The sequence below is a fragment of the Schistocerca gregaria genome, chromosome 5 (assembly GCF_023897955.1).
Source record: "Schistocerca gregaria isolate iqSchGreg1 chromosome 5, iqSchGreg1.2, whole genome shotgun sequence".
Taxonomy (NCBI): domain Eukaryota; kingdom Metazoa; phylum Arthropoda; class Insecta; order Orthoptera; family Acrididae; genus Schistocerca; species Schistocerca gregaria.
The window spans coordinates 590,477,957-590,496,472 of record NC_064924.1 but is presented as its reverse complement, the minus strand read 5'-3'; the positions used below and the strand labels follow the sequence as shown (position 1 = coordinate 590,496,472).

The 18,516-nt window shown below is 39.7% G+C and overlaps 1 protein-coding gene across 2 annotated transcripts in view; it reads right to left on the bottom strand.

Annotated features, from left to right (window-relative positions):
- The window catches only part of LOC126272579 (luciferin sulfotransferase-like), a 69,609-nt gene extending 56,233 nt beyond the window's left edge, over positions 1–13,376 (bottom strand). Inside the window, exons 1-3 of one of the 2 annotated variants that reach the window (XM_049975504.1) lie at positions 13,260–13,376; positions 9,614–9,816; positions 9,428–9,527 (exon numbers count right to left, since the gene is read on the bottom strand). In XM_049975504.1, the coding sequence (XP_049831461.1) occupies positions 9,428–9,527; positions 9,614–9,816; positions 13,260–13,264 (308 nt within the window). In that variant the 5' untranslated portion in view covers positions 13,265–13,376. Of the gene's footprint in view, positions 1–9,427; positions 9,528–9,613; positions 9,817–13,259 lie in introns of those variants that run through there. The other variant, XM_049975505.1, reaches the window with a different exon arrangement.
- Between the last annotated feature and the right edge of the window lie 5,140 nt (positions 13,377–18,516).

The window sequence follows — 18,516 nt, the reverse complement described above, 5'->3', positions numbered from 1 at the left end:
AGAAGTAGAAAATAGTGTATCGGAAATAGGATTCGTTACGAGAAGGAAGACATGGCAGAGAGTGTTTTATTGTTAACAGTTCATTGCATAAGAATCGACAACAAACCAACACCGACAACAATAATGACTAAAAGAAAACCGATTTGGTTGTAATGTTAAAATTTCTGTTTATTTAGTCATCAGTGACACACTTCTGGCCTAGTTCAAGGCATCTTCAGGTTGGCTTCTTCAGGTTTGAATGTTGCTAAGCAATTTATGGACATCGGCGATATAACATCTTCAAAAATAAATTGCCTTCGCCGTGTGTCAGAAAAGTAGTTGAGGAAAATATATGCTGCCATTATGTATTAAAAGCAAATCGTCCTATAACCTTACCAGACGCGTAATGTGGTCAGTAAATGCATAGCAGGATAAGACCTGTACGATCTCTCAAATGATAAACCTGCTGGAAGCGACGTTCTACATCCTGCGAAGACATACAGAGTCAACAATAGTTCAATTGTGGGCGCCAGTGTTGTATGCCGAAGATGAGAAGATAGAGAAAATGTATGACGAAACTTAACAGGTAATTCACTACGTAAAGTGAAATCCAAATCTAATAGTCAAGAATCACACATACTTGGAAAAAGCATTGATATACGGGATGATTTTGGTTTGATTACTAATAAGATGAATAGCGGGTTGAAGTGTAAAAGGCTAGGGAGGAAGAAGCAATGCCTAGTGAAGTTGGGTACGGAGGTACCAAGGAACGAAGAGATGCGTTTGACGTTCTCTGAGGCTATAGATACTGCAATAATTGATACCTCTGTGCGCAGTTCAGTTGAAGAACGATGGACAAATTTTAGAAAGACTATCACAAAGGTTGGAAAAAATAACATACACACAAAGAAGGATGTAGTATTTCGCTCCTAATGTTGAATCTGTATATCGAAGAAGCAATGACGGAAATAAAAGAAAGGTTCGAAAAAGGGATTAAAATCGAAGGTGAAAGGATACATTGATAACATTCGCTGGTAGTACTGCTATACAAGTGAAAGTGAAGAAACCTTACAGGGCTTGTTGAATGGAATGAACATTCCCATGAGTACAGAATATGTATAGAGAGTAAATCGAAGGAAGACGAAAGTGACGAGAAGTAGCAGAAATAAGAACAGAGATATACTTAACATCGGAAATGGGAATCATGATTAGACGAAGTTAACGAATTTTGCTACGCAGGTCGCAAAAAACCCACGATGGACGGAGCAAGGGGGCATTACAAAGCAGACTATCACAGCAAAGAGGGCATTCTTGGCTGAGAGAAGTCAGCTGGTATCAAACATTCAGATTAGTCTTAGGAATAAATTGCTGCTAACGTACGTCTGAATTACAAAATTGTGTGGTAGTGAAACGATTTTAAATGTGGGGTTACAAAAGAACGTTGAAAGCTAGGTGGATTGAGAAGGTGCGGAATGAGGAGGTTCATCGCTAAATCGACGTGGAGTGGAGCTAACGGAAAACACTGACAATAAAAGTCAATAGGGTAATGGGAAATCTTTTTAAGATATCACTGAATAATTTACATGGTGCTAGAGGGAGGTATAGAGAGCTACAACTATAGAGGAAGACAGAGAATGGAATACATAGCGTATATAATTGAGGTCGCAATTTGCAAGTGCAGCTCTGAGACGAAAAGTATGGCACAGGGGAGGAATTTGACTCAACCCGCATCAATCTAGTAAAAAGAAAGAAAATAACTACGAATCATCCAAGGGGTTGCAGCGTCCACTATGTAACGTGGGATATTTAGGCTTTACATATATAACGTGTAACCAGATTCAGCAAAAACAGGGTGCCCTATGGCTATTACTTGAATAAAATTAATATTAAAAATAGCTCCATAGCATATTGGACCGCCTGGTAGGCTAAGATAGTAATATACGGGAATTATAAGGTGATGTTTCCTTGCTCAGTGCTACACAGTTATTTTTATTAATTTATTGTGTCAAATGTGAAATGAGTAGTATACACAGTCAACATTAAAGGAATTTTTCTGTAGAACGTTTGTCTCTGGAACCACTGTTATTCTTTGAAAGTTTTCTATGTAAGAGCGTGCACTTAAGCAAAGGAAGATGGATGTTAAACTAAACTGTAAGAATGTATTTTTTACGGTAAATTCTCTGCTATTGACGGTCTGGGTCACGGTATTTAAATTAAAGCTACTCGTACTGTGCTAAAACCAACAGCTCCAAATTCATAATTTTCTTACGCACTGGTACGTTCGACACTTATTTCTTTCCATTCCCGAGAACATGGCGGAGGTCGGTTCAGTTCACTTCACTGTGGTCGCGGTGTTGTCTCTCTAAGTTACTCAGCCCCTTTGACAGGTACTAGTTACGTAATTTTTTACTCTTGTCGGGACACAAGCAAAATTAAAAAGCATCGGAGTGGCTTCATTTGATGAAACGCCTGAGAAGATCCATAGAAGCAACAATGTACTGAAGAAGGGAAATGCAGGCCAAATATCCGAACCAGAAGTTCAATCAGCAGTTACAGGTACTGCAGTGGAGGCCGGTCCATCAGGGGAAATGAATACCAATTTTGAATTTAATCGTCTATCCATAGTGACATAACGGGAAACTTAATGTCAGCTACCATCCTGACAACCTTTTACAACAGTCGACAGAAGTCTCTGGGCTTTGGAAACCTGACGCACAAGTGCCCAAGTGGATTTGAAACGATTTTGATAGCCGCGATGAGCAGCATAAGAACGTCGTTTCGGTGAGAGCTGTAGCTGTATTTTTTTGGGTTTTTCTAATTATGCAGATCTTTAATTCAAACACATTGGTTGCAGACGATGATTTGAAGGTGTGTAATGTACATTTAGGATTCCATGTATGCTAGATTGCATTTCGTTGGCAAGGGCGATGGTGTGAGTAAAGGAAGTGTGAACCGAGGAGCATGGCTCAAACACCGCATGAAGTTTATTACGCAATGTGTGAAGTGCTAATATTGAGCACCCACATAGTTAGAGATATTGAGCTATAACAAGAACTGTTACGATATTATTATATTTAAGTGTTCTACTTATATCATTTGGTTTATTCTCTTGTTGTTTCGTGTATTAGAAAAAAATTGAGTAATAGCAGGAATGCTTTGGAAGTGACTAAATCCATAACAGAACAGGTAGGTCAGATAATAGTGAATAATTCAGATATGCATAAGCGGTTAGATACTTTCGAGCAGAATAATGCAGAACTGCATAAGCAGCTGGATGCAATAAAAGAGGACAGGGTCTCGTCCAGTTTGACTATCCCCACCCTAAATTCAGCTACCGATGAATTAGTGAACGTTTTTGGGCATGTATGGGTGGATATAATACCATTTATAGGTAACCTATTGGCAATTGTAAAGTTGGGATATTGTACTGACGACCAGTTCTTATAGAGGACAGAAGAAGTGAAAATGTTACTTATCATAATCACCTAGGGTTTAATTAAACATTGGGAACACAGGGAAGGGCTGGTAGAAAGTTATAAAAGGTGAAATTGCTACGGCCGGCCGGTGTGGCCGTGCGGTTCTAGGCACTTCAGTCTGGAAACGCGTGACCGCTACAATCGCAGGTTCGAATCCTGCCTGGGGCATGGATGTGTGTGATGTCCTTAGGTTAGTTAGGTTTAAGTAGTTCTACTTTCTAGGGGACTGATGACCTCAGATGTTAAGTACCATAGTGCTCAGAGCCATTTGAACCATTTGAACCAAATTGCTACTGATTCTTTCGTGAACAATTACATGGGGTGTCGCCCAAGCAAAATGTGGTTGAGAGATTTCTAGGTAGAAGGCAGGGAATATAGGTGAATGCGTATTAGTTGGCGGGTAATGACGAAATGAGTAGAACATTCTTCAGGAAGCAGAACCTAGAGCAATAGATGCGTTCTTGAGGGGAGTGCCACCTGATACGTCAAGAAAGGTGTGTGCAGAATTGGCAAAATTCCTGGCCAGTGCTGTTAGCGAAGGAAAGGCACTGCTGGAAATGAATGCTGTCTTCCAATAGTTCTGGTTTCATTGCCATTTAATGCTGTGTTCCAAACGTACGTTCTAAAAAATTTCTTCCTCTGATGAAGGCCTATGTGTGATACCAGCAGACTTCTTGTGGCCAGGTATGCCCTATTTGCTGTGGCAGTCTGCTTTTTATGTCCTACTTGCTCCGTCCATTATGGGTGGGTCATTTGGCAGCCTAGCTAGAAGAATTGCTTAACTTGGTCTGCTTCAACATCCCCCATTTCTGATCTTAACTTTCTCGCAATTCTCATTTCTGCTACTTATCATTATTTTCGTCTTTCTTCAATTTATTCTCAGTTCATATTCTGTCCTCATTAGACTGCCCATTCCATTCAACTTATCCTGCAATCCTTATTCACGTTCACTCTGGATGGAAGTGTTATCAGCGAATCTTATCATTGTTATCCATTCACCGTGAATTTCAATCCCACTCACGAATCTTCTTTTTGTTTCCGCCATTGCTTCTTCGTTGTACAGATTGGGCCATAGAGCCGAAAGACTACATCCCTGGTTGACAATCCTTTTTTATCCGAGCACTTCGTTCTTGGTACCTGTACTTTTTGCATATTGCATCGCCTTCCTAATAGCTTACAACTATTTGTCTCAAGATTTCGAATATCTTACAACAATTTACGTGGTCGATCGCTTTCTCCAGGTCGATAAATCCTTTTTTTCAGCCTTCCTTCCGTTATCAACTGCTTCTGGTTCCTTCACTTTTTCGAAACCCAAACTGATCGTTATCTAACACATCCTCAAATGTTTCAGATGGCTCTAAGCACTATTGGATTTAACAGATGAGGTAATAAGTCCCGAGGCAGGATTCGAACCTGCGACCATAGCAAAGGCGGTTCCAGACTGAAGCGCCTAGAACCGCTCGGCCACAGCGGCCGGCTAAAACATCATCAGTTTTATTTCCCATTCTTATGTACGTTATCCTTTTCAGCAATTTGAATGAGTGGGTTGTTAAGCTGATGTGCGACAATTCTTGCTCTTGTCGGCTGTTGCTATCAACGTTATTATTTCGATGATGTTTTTCAGGATGTCTAATGGTATACCGCTAGTGTCATACAATATACACACTGTAGTTACTATCTGCCTTCCGCATGGAATACGCCTATCTCACCACTGACTACTAGTGTTAGACACATACGGTTGCTGCCAACAAGTATGGACCTGAAGATGATGCTGTAACAACATCGAAACTAGTTGCCAATAAAACCAACACCTTAATACAGCTGGAGGAATTTTTGTAATTTTTTAACCTACAGAAGGGCCTGTTTGTTACTTTATGCAGAGGGACGGGAAGTTAAAAATTTGTGTTCCCTGCCATGTGGTCCCAGCCGTTTCGAAGTACTACAATGAGACTGTTATAGACGACACATAATCCGTACATAATATTAAGGAGATTCTTAGGTGGTTGTCCTTCCATAAGGATTTCCAGAGATTGGTGGGCAAGTGTCAAACTTTCAAATTTGCAACATCGGCAAACCTAATACTAACGTCATAGGGGCCTTATTGAGGTCACCTGTGCCGTACATCCCATGTACCAATTGTTCACTGATTATGCTGGAGCGCTTCTTCGTATCTAGTATGACCAAAAGTACATTTATGCACCTGTGGAAGCCCTTTCGTTTTATTTAATTAATGTCTAGAGATAGGATAACTGCAGCAGAGATCATTCAACATTTGGCAGGAATATTTTTCCTGTTTGGACCACCCAAGGAACCAGTTGTGATAACGTTTCGGCGTTTGTGGCAAGGGAGTCTCGCAAATTTTGTTTCCAGTATGATTTAACTCATACCAGCAGCACACTATATTATCCTCAGTCTTCCTTCACCAGGAGAATTAAACATAACTCAAAGGCCATAGTGATTATCTTAGCTGCCAACGACCAGACCAAATTGGATTGCTCTTTGCCATAGTTTAACTTGGACATGTATCTGCATTCGTTACATGTGTGTTAAGGTATTTTGAACAGGTGTTATAGGATTGCACATAGCCCGCGTTACCTGACAAGTAAGTTCTGTGGTGCTTCCACACCTGTGGGCCCAACCAGGCTTGAATCCTGTCCCCTTGTGTGTCATTGGGGAGTAGACCTACTGTTCTGAAAAAGCACCCAGTCTTTATTTTCTCGTTTCGTATTGTTATTAATCTGTCTATTTATCACACCACTGTGTTACTGCTAAGAAATACGTTCAAATCCCATTGTGTGATCTCCACTCCCCAAGCAACCATTAACATCTGCCCACATACGAACACTGATAAAGTACCAGCATATCGTGTAGATCAGTGGGTGTTACTAACAAGCTGACGCATCCCAAAGGTTAAAAATAAGAGGTTTGTTACCTGCTACCCAGGTCTGTGACAGATTATTGGGATGACCTCGTCAGTGAATGCTAAGCTACAATTGTCAACATCTATGAGCAACTTACACGCTGGACCTGTCAGTTTTTTGAAGAGGCACTAGATTCATAGCCACCTCTAATGGCAGCGCTCTATGGAAGGAGTTATGGGGTCGGACGGAAAAGAGGAAGCCTCCTGCACTCACACGAAACACTTGCAGACACCCTACGCAATGAGACCACGAAAGGAGAAGCGGTAAACTGAGATGTTTTTATTTATGTGTATTTATGATGCCACAACAGAAAGGAATATCAGATAATAGGAGTAAAGTTTTCACAATTTTGTTGAGAATAAACAGGATGAACAATAAAAAAGCGACAAACTGCAGCGACGGACTCGCGGTTCGAAATGGAGGAGAAAGGTCTTATGAACATGGGTCCGGAAATGCATCGTTGCAGTAATAGATGGTGGTGACGAGTGGAAGTTCCTCTGATCACGTGCCGTATCTTCCCTATGTTTCAGGCTGTGTGAATAATGCACCGTGCTGTAAGAATGGTCAGGTACTCATGTCGGAAAGTAGTCGAGATGGTTTTTATGCATGGTCAAGCCAATGGACACGGCCTAGAGACACAACCCCAACATCCAAGTCTTGTTTAGGCACTGTCTGCTGCTTCCCTGAACGTTCGTCTGTCTGAAAGGACTCATATGACATAAATGCCCAAAAAACGCTTCAAATGTTGAGTGGTGTGATAGATGTCTGTGAGGGTACTTATTCTGGTCCAGCTGTGCTGCCTCTCAGCCGTTTCCAACAGCTTGGCCGTACATAAATACCATCTCGGCTTCATCCCGACAGCCTGCAACACTCAAGGAACACAGGGCACGTGGTCAGAGAAACTTCCACTTGTCAGCGCCATCAACCGTGGCAGTGATACAGATCCGGACATATGTTCATAGACCTTTTTTCTCTATTTCCGGTCTGGAATCCGACCCTGCAGTTTGCCGGTTTTGTTAATGTCTACCCAGCAGTTAGGTGTGTTGCTTGCATACAATGGACTGAGATAGAGGAGATATATTAAGGGCATTCCATGTGAAGAGCATCTGAAAAGAATGAATAGTGTCTCGAAATGAAAATATAAGATGAACATCAGCAAGAGAAAAATAACGATAATGGAATGTAGTCTAATTAAACCAGGTTATGCTGAGGGAATTACATTAGGAAATAAGACACTTAAGGTAGTAAATGAGTTTTGATACTTTGGGAGGAAAACAACTGATGATGTTCGAAATAGAGAGGATGTAAAATGTAGAACGGAAATGGCAAGAAAAGCGTTTCTGAAGAAGAGAAATTTATTAACATCGAGTATAGATTTAAGTGTTTTCTAAAAGTATTTGTATGGAGTGAGTACGGATGTGACACATGGACGATAAATAGTTTACACAAGAAGAGAATAGAAGCTTTCGAAATGTGGTGCTACAAAAGAATGCTGAAGATCACGTAACTGATGTGGAGCTACTGCATAGAATTGGGAAGAAGAGCAATTTGTGGCAGAACTTGACTAGAATAAGGTATCTGTTGGCGGGACATGTTTTGAGGCATCAAGGGATCACCAATTTAGTACTGCAGGGCAGCGTCGAGGGTAAAAATCGTAGAGAGAGACCAAGAGACGAATACAGTAAGCAAATTCAGAAGGATGTAGTTTGCAGTAGTTACTTGGAGATGAAGAAGCTTCTACAACATAGAGTTGCATGGCGAGCAGCACCGTACCAGTCTCTGGACTGAAGATCACAACAACAAGATTAATGAACTTTGCTCGAGACATTAATTTAGTGTGATCACTTTCTGTGTTTATGAGCATGGGAGATTGTCGATCATGGCAGTGATTATTAACTATTATATTTTGTTTTCTGCAGTTTTGTTGCAATATTGGTTATGCGTCTTTTTAGTGCAGGGAGCTGGAGACTTTCTTAGTTTCGTTTGGGAGTATAGCTCAAATGATATTTTTTGCACACTAAATAATCATTTGAATGATAAGTGATCCATACCGCTGAAAGAGCATGCGATGTATGGTTATTCTGAGGTGGGAGAAAAGCGCAAAGTGAAGTGCAGATAGCCTTGGAATGGCCTCCCTGTTTCCAGAGATCAAGGAGGCATTGGATATATTTCACGGATCAACCAACAGTGCCCATTGAAAGCTGTTATGGAAAAGGTCGAAATACGGGTGTAGGACGGTTGGAGCTGCGTAAAGCAGAAACTTTGATTTCTTCAGGAACAGTTACTTAACTTTTGACGTGAAACTTACTCAGGTAACATGCAAGTCAACATTAAGTTGAACCATAACCTATATTGGTGTACTTATCCTCACCCACCCTGCTGACACCTCACTACAAACTCTACAAAATGATTGATAAAAATCTATAGGCGATCTAAGTATTGAATATTTTCTTTTAACCTGCAGTAATATAACGAAGGAGAGCCACAGTCTCAGGAACCAAATGATTGAAAAGAATTTTGCGGAAGCTCATAAACAAATCAGAATTATTTCATAAATTAGTGACTTTTTTCAACTTTTAAAGTTCATTAGGATTCTTTGTTGTGTGGCAGTCGTTTGGTTCCTGTATAACTTCATATATACCACAAAAAGCTTGGATGAATGCTAGAAGTCCAATGGATTTGTAATCACAACCCAAGATAAACATCCGTATTTGTAAATATTAATCTTGTGTGTCTAGATATTTTCAAATTTTGTGTTTGGAAGAAATGTTTCTTATGTAACTGTATGAATAGTACTATTTTAGTTAATCTAAATTATGCATATAACATTTTTAGTTAATCTTCGCACATGTAATATTGAAATGTAATGGGAAATGCTGAATAGAAATATACATAAAACGAAATAAAAAAATCTCGAATAGCTTGCAGTAGCGGTGTGCGTATGCGTGAAAAATCTGTGATCTATTTACTATTAGGTCCTGTGACAGGGAAGCATGTAACATTCATAAATACCAGTGAATGACAGCAGTTAGCGATGGTTTAGAAACTTACTCCAGACACGGAAACCTATCAACCAGGTCCACGTTCCTCGCTGTCTGAAAATCCAAGTCCTTCATTAGCAACCACACCATCTCTCGTGTCAATGAAGAGCCTATATAAGATTATATTGTTTTCAAACAACAAAAATAATACTATAGCGTATTTTCAGAAAATACAGATTGTCCTTATGATACTCACCACACTTTGGGAACGACACAACCCAAATATCGTCTTCATAGACTTTGAAATTCTTTATCTTTAGGGCGATTTCCATGTAGGCTGCAGGTAGAACGCATTCAGAGGGTGACACACGGATGACACCTTGACTAAACACGTCGCTCCCATTTTCAGCTACGTAATCGAAATTTTCGTCCTTGAAGGGTTCGTATTTGAAAGTTGTCCTGTTTGAAAAGAAAATAGTTCAGTAAAGTGTGTAAGGGCAATTTCAAATGATAGGAAGTGATCCGCGTTGCTGAGATTCTATTGCGACTTGGGATGAGCACTACAAAACGTGCAACTAAAACTTTTACTAGTTATTGGGCTACGTCACGTGAGTGGTTTTTTCGACAATCCATGATCTTCAATGATTATTTGTGAGATAATATGATTTGTCCTATACGACATGTAATCGCTCTTACACATGACATGTAGATCACGGTATTGCAAATACTTCAGACGAGAGAGCTTTACGTTCTGGCAACCAAAAGTAAAAATTCAATTGGACGTTTCACTGCTCTGTGGTGAAACGTAATTTGTGATACAGGTCTAGTTACTGAGCACGTTATGAGAAATTGTGTGAAAAGTATACAGTAGCTTGCAAATGAAGCCAAAAGTATTCGAAGTCGTAATACACCATTTGGTTTAGTTACGTAATGACAAGTCGTATAGACGACTGTGAAAGTAGCCATTGGAAAGAAGAGAGGAGGATGGAAAGCTGTTTAATGTCCCGTCGTCTTGAAGCCATTAAAAGTAAAGCGTTTGCTCCGATTACACAAGGATGAGGAATGAAGTCGGTTGTGATCTTTTTAAGGAAGGTTCTTGATACTGAATTGAAATGATTTAGAGAATGTAGTAAATTTAACTGTACGATTTTATAGATGGTTTCCACATGGTGAGACAGATACGGATGTATGGTTTGTAGTATGTGGACACTAGAAGAGTAATTAATTGACATGTTCCTTCTAACTTAAACACAAACATTACATCAGTTTTTGGTGCAGGAAGGTTTAATACGTACCAATCAATGGCAAAAACTTTCGAATATTTACAGAGACAGAGACTGTCAACTTAAGCAGATATAATGGTTTGCCCGTGAAGATGGGAAAAGACATACTGTTGTTAGATTATATTATTACCGAACTGCCATTAGACAGATAAAATCGAAGAGAACTTGAAGGATATAAATCCGGAAGGAAAGTGATTGTAAGAAATGCAGGTACCATACATCTCTCAGTGGAAGATTTCTAAGATAATGAGGTTCTTCTGTGATAGTAAGAAGCGGACAGAATCGCTATTCAAACGGTTCTTAAATTTTGCTCGTTGTTATAGAACTTTCGGGTTAATGGAAGACACCGGGAGTATTGAAGGACGAACTGTACGTTTGGTCATGACTTAGTTTTGTTAGCACAAGAGTGTCCAGAGAATATCAAATGTCTCGAGTGTCAGGCGTAAGAGGAGAATGGTTGTGCACGAAGGGAATGCGTATTGTAAGTAAATTCTGCGGGGAGGTTTTTCAAACAGGTGTTTCGTAACTTACTGCCTCATCTCAAGTGTCTTCCGATATGAAAATGAAGATAATTTTATGGTTAATGAGTCTTCTCTCTTTTCACGTGCGATTCTACAGGTAACAAGTATCAGGATGTGTCGATGGACTTCCTTAGGGAACGGGAATGATGTAACTGGGAGGATATATCCAATGATGTACTTTGTTAAGTTGGATGGTTTACTGTAAATTATGCTTTGAGCAGGGGAAGGTACATGGGTTCATAACATCCTCAACTATGCACTGTGCAACAGATTGCAGAGACTATTGTCTTAAAAAGAGAAAGAAAACGTTGCAACATTTAAAAATGTAATATGAGCTACAATCCAAAAACTGTATATCAAGATCAATAATACATGAAAGACTCGTAGAAGTTAATTTCAGGGAATAAATCCCCTGTAACTTGTATTACTTTGAAATAAACCTGCTATTATATCTTATATTCTAAGACTGTATGCGCAAGATATCTTTCTTCTCTAAATAGTTCCTTAATTTTACAAGAAGAAAAAATGAAGTACAGAAATACGTGTCTTGTAATATAGAAATTATTTCAAGATCTGCTAAAAGATCGAAAAATGTTCTAGGCAGTTTACTTCTTTCATTTACAAACGTGATGAATGACCTGCTGATGGAGCCAGCCACAAGGTAGCTTACAGTGGTAAGGAAAGTCCATCAGAGACTCACGGGACAGTCAAAGGCCAAAGCATGACAAGTTATCCGGATAATAACCAGCAACTGCTGTTACCAGTTGCGTCCAGTACGGCAGCGGCCCATTTTTCTCTTTCAAAAGAACTTCCATATTCATGGCCAGTATTCCTGTATATATAAGGTGAAGCAATATGGAAAGAACCACCCTCTGGGTAAGGGCTGTCCAGGATACGTACAGTATTGTCTGGTAGCTTTCCATCTCCACCTAATTATATATGGCTTTCACCACATGAAGGCTTTCGTTTGGATAGTACAGAAACTTTTTTTTTGTTACGTGAAATCGCTATTTCGTAAACCCTAAGATACTAACTGAATCAGGATATTTCAAATGCAATTATTGGCACATTTTCCTCTGGAGCAATGAATGAATGAGCATGTAATATCGCTGAACTACACCAAGAATTCGTGAAAGATGATCTATGTTTTCGCGTCGTTTGCTCTCGCTGTCTAATAACAACATATATTTCCACAATCATATAAATGATCAAAGTGTCGCAACCCGAATTGGTTCCTTATCTGCACTACAGGTAAGGACTAAGGACGAATCATTCGCAAGCCCGTCGTCAAATATTCACTTCGCAGCTACAGAGACACAACAGCAAAAAAAGCTCGAGACAGCGACGTGGTAGTATTTTACTAAGGAAACTGCGGATTGTGGAGACCAAGAAATAAATTTTTATAAGTATCCTTCAGCCAACAACGCACATTTTTCTATATTTAGGTAATCTTTCTTTATTTAGGTTTTTCATGTTAACATTGAAACTGAGTTTTTGCTGCTCAAATCTGCCTTCCATTAGAAACGAAATGAAGATATCTTCTGACACTGAAAACAAACTACATCTACTATGATAGGCTTAGCAATAATCTTCCATCAGATTAAGTTGCGTTCATAAAAGGGAATAATCCACATTGCCCTTAAGAAAGTTTGGCCAGTTGAAACTTCTAAATATATGTGGCCTTTTCACGTCAAAAGAGACACTTTTTTGGTAAATATCTCTTTTCATTAGTACATGAACTGTAACTATGGAAAAACTGAGTACCTATAAATTCCAGAAAAAAGTCATATATTTGCATTATAAAGAGAACAATCCTCGAGAGATTCATTAAATTTAGCGAGTCATTAGGCTCTTCCTAAGTGATTCTCGCCAACAACAATTGCTCAAAGTCAATGGCACAAAAAAAAAAGTTATTAGTATGTAATGTATGTAGCGAATCTTCTAGGGTAGACAACGGTCATATTTTTATGAGAACTGTATACGGACGTGTAATATCTCCTAGTTACAAACACGGAACATTGCTTTATGAAATACTTTTTCCACTCTACCTGAATTAGAGCAGCGGTATCCACACGTAAAACTTCGTCGCAGTACGTACCACATTTTGAAGATGAATTTCCCCTTTCTAAATAACAGTCACAAATATCAGTGGGATGAGAGAAAGCATCAGAGCAGAGAGCTACGGCAACCAGTCTGAATGTCACTGAACTGCCCTGCTTCTGTTGTAGCTGTATCTGGAATCTAGCTTCTGATAAGAACTTCTAGATAAGAGCAGTTATCTGAAACACACGAGGCTTCTGTTCGCGACACACCGTCACAGACCCAATTTCTGATACCTACTGTTGAGATCACTTTCTACAGTGAACACTTTTTAATATCACATCTTGTTTGTTGTAACTAAAGTTGCAGCATGCAGTTTAAACAGCTTTTCTCAGGTCTACTTTAGTAAGTAGTATGTTGTTTCTCTCTAGTATCCTTACTTTTGTTTCATTTCTCGTTCCATATATCGTAAATCAATCTCCAGTAGGCTGAAAGTGGAATTAAGGCGTTCCCGTTAGGGTATATAAGAGAAGGTGTTTCCAGTCAGTGCTACCCAAGAGTATGCTGTTAACGTTATTAGGAATCGAGTCAGTACAACTGTTCGTAATTTATATATATATATATATATATATATATATATATATATATATATATATATATATATATAAAGCAGCTGATATATCATTGCAGGGTCCTTACATAGGGAATCTAACGTCCTCACACGAGTTACGAGAGATGATGTAAATGTTTGATGTATTTCATTAATATAATATTAAAATAGTATTCAGGAATTTGATATGGTGCTAAAATGCGTTACTGCAAGACTATATTGACCGATTAAAAGTCTGACAAGTTATTATAGACTATGTAAGACAATGTAACAATAATATTTTGCAATATATCGTGACAATTGTATCACAACTTCTTTTTCATCGATGTATGTGCAAAGTTACGATGCTGGTTTGAATGCTGCACATGTTCCACATAGTCTCAATCAGCCCCACTTCCCACTTAAGTACAACTAACAGAAACTTGGTACATCCATGTAAAGTTGTCAGAAAAGCGATTTTTTAGAATGTCGTTCACGTTGAGCATGATATGTTTTCAGAAGGAAATATTCGCTCTGCAGAGGAGAGTGCGCTGGTATGAAACTTCCTGGCAGATTAAAACTGTGTAGTGGACCGGGACTCGAACTCGGAACGTTTGCCTTTCGGGGGCAAGTGCACACAGTGCAGCCAGGACGTTTAATACCAGTTAACACTCCGCTGCAGAGTGAAAATTTCATTCTGGAAACATCCCCCAGGCTGCGGGTACCAGGAAGTTTCATACCAGCGCACACTCCGCTGCAGAGTGACATTTTCATTCTGGAAACATCCCCCATGCTGTGGCTAAGCCATATCTCCGCAATATACTTTCTTTCACGAATGCTAGTTCTGTAATGTATGCAGAAGAGCTTCCGTGATGTTTGTAAGGTAGGAGACGAGATACTTGCGGTATTAAAGCTGTGAGGTCGGGTCGTGAGTGTGATATTTTTTGTTTGAATGTCGGTCATGTCATCAAAACGTTGATTCTGCATGTGAGTCTCTCTTCGTTGTTCTGCAGTAGAATGTCGCATAATCGATTATAATATTTTCTAGAAGTCCACGCGTTTTGAATTTTAAACAATTCGTGCCAGGCGTTCTCATATCGTTGTCTTTGCACGCACTTTTTGTAATTAAAAATGCTGGAGAATTTATGGAGTACCTGATTTATAGGCGTTTCTCCTTTGCAGTCCGCGAGTCAACAACGTCTACACACTACGGCCGCATGTCCAATATCTTAGGCTAACAGTTGACAGGTCGGATGTACATATTTTGTTTACCGTAGTTCGTCCAAGTTAACCACCGAAGGTACTGCGGCAACGTCACTTATGCGTCAGGAATAACATCAGTATCGGATCTTTCTAGACATACGCCGTATATAACGGATAGTAAAATGAAAATCGAACAAATGCCACGACGTGACCATGGATCGGTTCCCTTCAAAAACAATCAACAAAAGCGTTAAAACATTTATACCATTCAGAGATGACACGATCAATTCTTGTTTCGTAAAATCCAGTCAACCACTGACAAATCCACAGCTGCACCCATTCCCACATTCTCGTTCGACTAAACCCGACGTGCAAGTGTGTCCTCCTACAGTAACGCCAGTGATGTGAAGATCATACTGTGAAGAATTCGGGCTAAGCGGAGGATACTACAATATTTACCATCCTAATCGCTGGAGCGTAACCTTCGTCCCATTGGTAGTGCTGTTGAGGGAGTTGTCGTGTAACGCAATGATTCTATCCGACAGCATTCCTGGGCTTTTCGACCTTCCGCCGTGTCGCAGTTTCTGCAAAGTGTCTTCACAGCGCTGCGGACTGATTGCTCGAGGAACTCGTCGAGCACTGGGTCCTGCAGTTGAAAAAGGTCACTTGTGTGATGAGCTTTGTATTTCTTCGGCGAGGCAGTTGTTGGATGTTTCCACTGTTGGCTTGTCCCTTTATCTTCGGGCTGTCGCACGCAATCACCTTATTGCACAACGTCGGACACCACACTGCCAATAGGAAGAAGGATACACTTCAGCGTTTTGATTGGAAAACAATGCAACATTCTTCGTGTACCCCGGATCTTTCACGTTGGATTTTCACATCGTTATTGACCTACAGAAAGCCATTTAAGGTCGCTGATCTCAGTTGGACGGGGAAGAGCAAGAGTGAGTGCGGATGTGGATCCGTCAGTGACGGGTGCGTTCTACGGAACAACTGATCGTCTCGCCCTACCGTGAGATCAATGTCTTAACGTGTATTTGATTACTTTCGAATGGAAATATTCCGTCGTCTCATTTTGGCGGATGGTCCGTTTTCATTGGACTTCCCTCATAGTTAGTCATTGTGCACTGCATATTCTAGTGTAGATTCAGAAACTAGTAGTTATGCTTCATATTGTAAACAATGCATCCGCCGGATAATCTCAACAACCACATTCATTGTGTGCAAAGGTATCTAAGGAAAATAATAGAAAGATAACAATGGATACCACAATGCTTAACATTTTAGAGTAATGTGAAAATAGCTTGCATGATGTTTAGTTACAGCAGTCACGGATTCCAGTAAGACGTGTGGTGTGGTTTTAATTATTCTCTTCTCAACTAATACATCTAGGAACCATAATCATTCTGCATCAGATTGTGTTATAGGAATAACAGGGAACTTTCCTCCACCCCCCCCCCCCCCTCCTACCGTTGTCTCACTGGTTTGATGTGGCCCGCCACGAATTGATCTCCTGTGTTAATATTTTAATCTATCGCTTTAAACCAGCGTCCTCAATTATTTGTTCGCTGTATTACAGTCTTTGCCCTCCCATAAAGTTTCTACTTTCGCCAGGTCTCTCTTATACCATGGAAGTTATTCCTCAATGTCTTGACACATATTATCATTGTGTCCCTTCTTCTTGTTAGTGTTTTCCCATATGTTGCTTTCTTCGTCCATTTTGAGAAGGCTTGCTCATTCTTTTATTTTATGAGAATGCCAAATTTTCAATATCCATTTACAACATCGCATCTCTAGCGCGTCTATTCATTTCGTTTCTTGTCTTCCACAGTCCATCATTCACTACCTTACAATGCTGTGCTCCACACGTTTATTCTCAGGAAGTTGTTCCTCAGAATAAAACCAATGTATGGTACTAATACACTTTCTTTCGTTGTAAGAGCTATCTTTGCCCGTACTAATCTGCTACTTCATACTTCGCGCGCGGTGTGCTATTTTGTATGCAAGGCAGCATAATTCCTTTCCCACCCTGTGTTTTGTGGTTGACAAAAATTGTGATGTTAAGTGTCCCACCGACGTCTTTCCTGTTAGTTCTCTTCTGTTTACGCTCAATCTGTATTCCGTAATTATTAGACAGTTTGTCCCATCCAGTACTACCTATAATTCTTCTCAAATTTCACTGAGGATAGCAATGTCATTAGGACATTTCATCATTGATACTCTAACATCCTGAAGTTTAATTACACTCTTGGACCTTTCTTGTAATTCAGTCATTGCTTATTCGATAAAATACAAAATAAGCAGTATGGGTAATGTACTACATCCTTGTCTCATTTTCTTTAAAATCCAAGCACTTGGTTTCCTTATTAATTGTCTCTTCTTAGTTCTTGTAAATATTGTATAAATCCGCCTTTCCCTATAGCTTGTTCCATTACTGGAACACTATACACCATTATAAACTGTCGATCATATTTTCTGAGTCGAAAAACTAGTCTTCTCGTGCCTTTAACTATCCTAAAGCCAATGCGACCGTCATCTAACACATCCCCAATTTTCTTCTACGCTCTGTTGTCAGCAGCTTGGAAGCGTAGGTTTTTAAGATGATGATTCTACGCCCGTTCCCTTCCTTATCTGCTCTTGAAATCTTCGAATCTTTATGGATGATGTTTTCTCGAACGTCGGACGGTATACCACCAGTCTCACAGATTCTACAAACAAACTTGAAAAGTCGTTTGATTATCACTCCCCAATGATTAGAATTTCCGTATGATGTAGGTATATGTTCTATTGCTTCTGCTTTATTTCATCTCAAGTTGTAAGATCGTCATTTGTTTAATGCTGTGGTAAATAATGAATCTTTACTGTACTGGGGCATAGATTAATGAGACCTGAGCGTCAGTAGTTAATAAGGTTCCTGACTCTGTGTCGAGTTTCACTTGTGGTCGACTTGCTAGCCAGTCAGTTCTCCAGCACTGGGGAGTTCCTATCTGGGACACAGAAGCGAGCAGCTGAGTATTCCAGAGAAAGAGAACTGCAGTTCGTCAGATTGGTAGAATCGATCAGAAATACTTTATTATGGAGATGGAAACTCATTTACAATTCTTCCTTTTGCTTTATATTGACGGAAAAAGTTTGGTGAAATTTTAAAGCTATATTTGTAATTTTTATAATGAGTGAATCTTGTAATTGTTGGAGTCTGCCTATGTTGTGCCATCTTCTTCTCAATAATCAGAGTTTGATTTCTCAAGAACGTTTTTCTTTAGAGTGAAAACCACCCCCGCGATTCGTATTAAACTTGTGAAAATGTTAGCGTATGTGCATTGCAGCTTACGCCACATGAAGTGACAGATTGTTTCTCACAAACTATTTTAGAGTAGTTTATTCTCCTTCAGCTGCTGCATCTACTGATTTCTATTAGCTTTCGAGGAAGTCAGTACTCCAGACACGAAAATGACATGCTGAGCAAGAGGTAAGTCGCTTTTGTTTCAGAGCGGATCTCACCTTGCAAAAAATGGTTCAA